Here is a 6025-nt window from a genome sequence, read left to right on the forward strand (position 1 = left end):
GTTTTTCCTATTCAATAAAACTGTTTTTTGTCAGCGTTCTCAAAAAAACTGCATTTTCCTACCATACCTGACTACCTGCAGTGATTGCCACAAAGCTACGGTTTGACTTATTCAAAAAAAAAATGATAATAACCACCATAATTTTTTGAACAATGACTTCTTCTTCAGCAGCTTCACAGCCGTTTCTTAAAAAAGTTGCAGCTACTCCAAAAAGACCCTTTGACGCCAAATTATTACTCTATTGTCGTAATTTTTTTTGACATGTAGCACCACCATTGTTAATTTCTTAAGAATAAAATACATATTTTCATGTATGGATTTATAATATCAAAATATTGTAAATGTAAATCTCCGATTTTAGCTGTTTGATTTATAAATTGATAATAAAAGTAAAGTGGAATGTATAAAATTTCCCATAAAAAAGAAACAAACTCATCTTAAAAATTGCGCTAACCGCTGACGTGATCAAAAGCTGAATGAAAATTTCTCTCCACAACATTCGCCTCTCACGTCTCATTTCCTCTCTTCCTGCTCAGACTCGTCTTAGTTCACATCAATGCCTCTCCACCTTTCACCTGCTCGACCAAATGCCGCAATGGGATTGCAACCCTTACTTCCTCAACACTCTCCTCTCCTCTCACGTCCGCGCCGGCAACCCTACCTCTGCTCTCGTCCTCTTTCAAAAAATGCGCGCTTTTGGTATTCCTCTCGACTCCTACTCCTTTCCTCCTGTTCTCTCTGCTTCTTCCACCTGCTGTTCTTCTCTTGGACGACAATTGCATGCCCTAATGGCGAAAACAGGGTGCCTCTCCTCGCCAATAACTGCTACTGCTCTTCTCGATTTGTACTCTAACATCAGCCGGATTGAAGACGCCCTGTTTTTGTTTGACGAAATGCCTACAAGAGATGTCGTCGCTTGGAATGCTCTTCTCTCATCCCTTGTCATGCACGACCTAGCTGTTAATGCTGTGGATTCCTTTCGATCTATGGTGGGCAGTGGGATTTCCTTCAACGGCTTTACGTTGTGCTCGCTGTTGAAAGCTTTTTCAGCTTTGCGAGCGCTTAGGCAGGGGAAGCAGATTCATGCTTGGGTTACTATCACAGGCTATGGTTCCCTTGTAATGGCTACCACGCTCATAGACTTCTATTCGAGTTGTGCGCAGGTTCATGTGGCCATTGAGGTCTTTAAAAGACTGCAATGCCCCAAGGATTCTGCTATTTGCAATGCTCTGGCCAACGCTTGTGTTATAAATGGCTGCTTTCAAGAGGTTTTTGCTTTGCTGATGGAGATGAAACCGCTGAATGAGGTATTTCTTACTTCTGCTCTAACCGCTTGTGCAGAATCTTTGAACTTGTTCTATGGGAGGGAGATACACTGTGTAATACTCCGGTATGGATTTGATTTTGATACCATTCTATGTAATGCGCTCATAAACATGTATGGAAAGTGTGGAAATTTAAACGTTGCGCTCCTTCTATTCGATTGGATTGGAGAGAGAAATGTGATTGCTTGGACAAGTATTATTGATGCTTATGGAATCCATGGTAGAGGAGTTGAAGCTTTAAGTTTGTTTAAGAGGATGGTGAAGGAGAAAACTTCTAGTAATATTTCTCCAAATTCTGTGACATTTCTCTCAGTTCTGTCTGCTTGTAGCCATTCTGGTCTGGTAGATGAAGCCAAGGAATGCTTCTTTTTGATGAAGGATAAGCATGTTGTTGCCCCAAGTTCGGCACATTATGCTTGTTTGATAGATCTTCTAGGGCGGGCGGGCAGGGTTGAAGAAGCATGGGATTTGTTTTGTAGTTTCCATGGATCATATAAAAAATTTACAAGTCCAGTCTGTGTGGCTATGCTGAATGCCTGCAGAGTTAGCATGGATTTTAGGAGAGGAGAGGTTGTTGCTATGTATATGCTTGAGTTGGATCCAGATAATCCTAGCAGCTATATACAGGTTTCTAATTTTTATGGAGCTTTTGGGAAGTGGGAGGGAGTTGAGGATTTGAGGAAGACAATGATTAGAAGAGGGCTCAAAAAGGAATTGGGTAGTAGTCAAGTTCAATTTGCTACCTTGAATTAGAGCTAGAGTTGTTCCATAGTTGTAGACATGGTTAATCCATTTGTAATCTGTTAAGAGTCTTACCATCTCTCATTGAGATAATATTTTAGTCTTCACTATAATTTTTTGAATCTTTTTTGTCACCATATTTCTGCAGTATTTTCTAGGGAAAAAGAATATTGGTAAATATTTTTTACAAGGAAAATAAATGAAAGACAGCGTAAGATATTGATAGCTTAATAGCAAGTACGTGGGGCACATTTTGTTGATGTTTTGCATTTTGTGCTTGTTATTGATCTCGCGTCGGTACTATTCTTTTAGGACAATAGATAAATGGGATGCAATTTTCACAAGATATTGGATGTTTTGTGAGTATTATTTTTGCTCTTAAAATAATTGTTTTAGAGTTCTAAATTAGCAACCTTCTAACATTTACTCTTGAGTGTTATAAAATTCCCTTTAGCTTGCAACAATGTATGTGGTGCACCAAAGGTGGGATAGAGTTTTACTTGAATAGAGATGCGTCACAGTTTATAAAATCAAGTTCTGTAAATTTGTTAAGGACTTCATGGTAGAGTAACTCATGCAATTTTTATATTGAGTGCTCTAGTGCCAACTATTGAGAATGCTGCTTAGTCACTCAAAAGATAAGAAGACGGTCAAACCTAAAGCTAACTCTAAAGGCATATGCATGATGATATGGTCCCTTTAAAAACACTTGTGCCTTCACTCCAATACCAGTCCTACTTTATTTAGGAGTTGTTAGGTATGACTCATACCAGATGAGGGACATATGCTGGAGCGGAACAGAGCGAGCCAGCGGAGTGGAGCGGAAGCATTTGCCAAATCGGGAGAGTTGCATTAAGTGGGTTGGTGATGCATGGGCAACGGCTCCGCGGTATGGTACATGGGTAATTATGTAATTACATATTGTATACTAGGGTTATATATATACGTTGTATTTGTAACCCTAAAGGATATGTACTGTTTTTCATGACATTGAAAAAGCCGCCGCCGCTATTCGCTTCCGAGGACTTAAGCATTTTGCTGAACCTCGTTAAATCCATGTGTTTGATCTTGATTTGCATTTCCTTGCCATAATTTCTCAACAGGAGTGAAAATAAAGAGGATAAGGGCAACAGTTTATTTCTTTAGCCGAAGGACACTTGCAAACTGTCAAAACCAAAGAAGTAACCTAAGGAGGGCCTCAAGTCAAGAAAGACATATATTTTCCTTATTGAAGATAATCACCTCCTCACTCTCTAACTATAAATTACAAATCTTCTTAGTAGTTACCTAATTTTGCAACATAACAACTAATAAGACAGTCCATTCCATAGAAATTTGTTAAATTTTTTGCATCCTTTCGTGTAGAAGCCATTAAAAGAAGTCCATACATTTGATCTCCATGTCTTCGCCCTATAGCTATGCTCCCTTCCTGCATTGGATTAAAAAATGTTTGATCACTTCTAAGTTAATCATCAATTCTAGTGGCCTTCTACTCTGTGGTTTCTTGTCTTGATCCTGGCACATTGGGGTTATGTTTTTCCTGCCTTCAAGTCTCGTCAAGAATCGAGGAAACCGAACGACCAAGAATTAGGGGAACAAAATAATGATTAGATTTGAATTTTCAACACGATAGATGTTGTTCCTCTAAATTATTTTTGCTATTGGTGCCAACTTTAGGCCTTTTAATGGAATCAAAACTTGTGGGATCTGCGCTTGTTAGCCCGAAGAAAACGACCAACTCAGTGCATGCAAGTATGAACATTGATCCTAATTATTGATGAAGTTGATGATCATATTTCAAAACATCTTTGTAGAAAGTTGGCACCAAGAAACTTGCTTTTAAAATCGTCTTTATGGCAACACTGTTAAAGGCTCCTCTAGTTTCAAATTTCCCTCACTCACTCTACTTCAACTTAAATAAGAGGATCTTTATTGCCATGGATTGTTTAATCATGAGCTTTGCTTCGACTCGGGTGGGTGAAAAAGTATGAAAGTATTATGACTTGTAACCTACGTTGCACTCAAACTTCACTACAAATAGGCATGCAGACACGCATGTGACACATTAAAAATAATAAAAAACTTCGGACACGTGTATCCCACATGTGTGTTCTTAAAAAATTAAATTTGAATTCAATAAATAATAACATGTATGATAAAATGTAAGATTTTGATGATTTATGATGTACTACATAATTGTTGTTAATCTTAAAAATCATTGATATTCATTTTCTTCTATTTTGTCCAGTTTTGATTACTTATTATTTTTTATTATACTTAATATTTTTCATATTACTTTTTCTTTACTTTCTATTTTGATTTATCACTAATATGGAAATCATTTTTTTCCATTTTTAAATATCATCATTTTTTCATCCTTATAAATTTAGGATATTTTTATTTATTTCTTTTTTATTTAATTTATTATAAGTATGTATAATGTACTCTCCGTGCCTCCTAATATTGTTACATACACTTTTAAGTTTGATATTTAAATTTAGAATATTTTGATGTCAAACTCAAGCATGAAAAGGTATATTTCACTTTTAAAAAGTTAATAGAAGTGTATTTTGATGTAATGTGAAACATTTAATTGTTATGTACGTAAATATGAAAATGTACATTTTGGATATGTTAATATATAGGAATTGTGTGGCCTGTATGTAATTGCATCTTTATTGAAACATGCAATTAATAGTATCCCATGACTGCTTTTGCAATTTTGATAGATTTGATTGATTACTGAATCATCCCTGGAGCTGTTTAAAGAGTGTTTGGTGGTTATACCTTCTAAATCAATTACGTGGAAGCCTTGTCTCAAGAACTGAAATAGGCAACAAATTTGTGAGAACTTTTTTTTTATAGGTTCTTTTTGAAAAATTAAAGATAATCTAAAATTCTCCTTCATTTTTACTAGAGAAAAGTTAATTTTCTTTTTAATTCCTCATAATATGCTTATTTAGACAAGTATCTTTATATATTCATCCATTTGAGGGATGAAAGTTTTAAACTTATCGTTAGAGTTTTAAGTCCTTCAAAATTGATTTGATTTAAGATTTGAGCTTGATTTGAACTTTTGTGCGAATTGAAAGATTTATAAATTTAATGAGCATATTGCAAATGCACAAAGTTATGTCTCAGTTGGGATATTTTTGTTCAAACTATATATTGGAAGATATTTGTCAAAATAAATATGTAAATGGGATATTTTTGCAAATAGACATTAGGGGGGATAAAAAGTTAAATTTCCCTTCTATTGTAAGTGAATGTTGTTGTTATCACTAGTTGTGAAGAAAATATTACGTTTAGGGATTACACGTTCGGACCACGGTCTGTCTGAAATGTCTTGTGATACTGCAACGTATCTGCGTCTGAATTGTCGTCCAAATGTTGTGTCCATTGCATGTAATATTTTTCATTAATCTTGTCAACATAATTATCTCTCATATCAAACTCTCCCTCTTAGTCATTTTTGATATATTTTTTTAATCATATTGAACTCATACCAGCAGTCACGTAAATGATCATATATATGTATATGTACGTATGTATGTATATATTGTATAGCCGGAAATAGGTCTTGCAAAGCTGGAAGAATTGCCACCGTCAAAGATGCCCCAAGGACCACGTAGACGTTAGGTTGACCACTCGAGCCGACCACCCGAAAAACCGGTTGACCAACCGATGGCCTGCTACAACTCTTGTTGGTCGGCCAACCATGGGTCGACCACCTACAAACCCGCCAGCCACTTGGGTCGACCAATCGTTGAACCGTCTGGCTGCTTGGGCCTGCCAATTGTTGAATTGGCCGCCGCTTGGGATTGTCAACCTTTGAATTGTCTGACTGCTTGGGTCGACCAACTATTGAACCGGTCAGCCTCTTGGGTCGGTCAACCATTGAAGCGGTCGGCCACTTGGGCCGACCAACCCTTGAGTCGGGTGGGCCCAATGTTTCAGCG

At 36.8% G+C, this 6025-nt stretch overlaps 1 protein-coding gene across 1 annotated transcript in view; it reads left to right on the forward strand.

The window, feature by feature from the left end:
* The first annotated feature begins 452 nt into the window (after positions 1-452).
* LOC110030791 (pentatricopeptide repeat-containing protein At5g66500, mitochondrial-like) overlaps positions 453-6025 on the forward strand; it is a 14568-nt gene continuing 8995 nt past the window's right edge. The window contains exon 1 of the mRNA XM_020733710.1: positions 453-1307. Within this exon, the coding sequence (XP_020589369.1) occupies positions 477-1307 (831 nt within the window). The 5' untranslated portion in view covers positions 453-476. The remainder of the gene's footprint in view (positions 1308-6025) is intronic.

The sequence above is a fragment of the Phalaenopsis equestris genome, unplaced genomic scaffold (genome assembly GCF_001263595.1).
Source record: "Phalaenopsis equestris unplaced genomic scaffold, ASM126359v1 Scaffold000761, whole genome shotgun sequence".
NCBI lineage: Eukaryota > Viridiplantae > Streptophyta > Magnoliopsida > Asparagales > Orchidaceae > Phalaenopsis > Phalaenopsis equestris.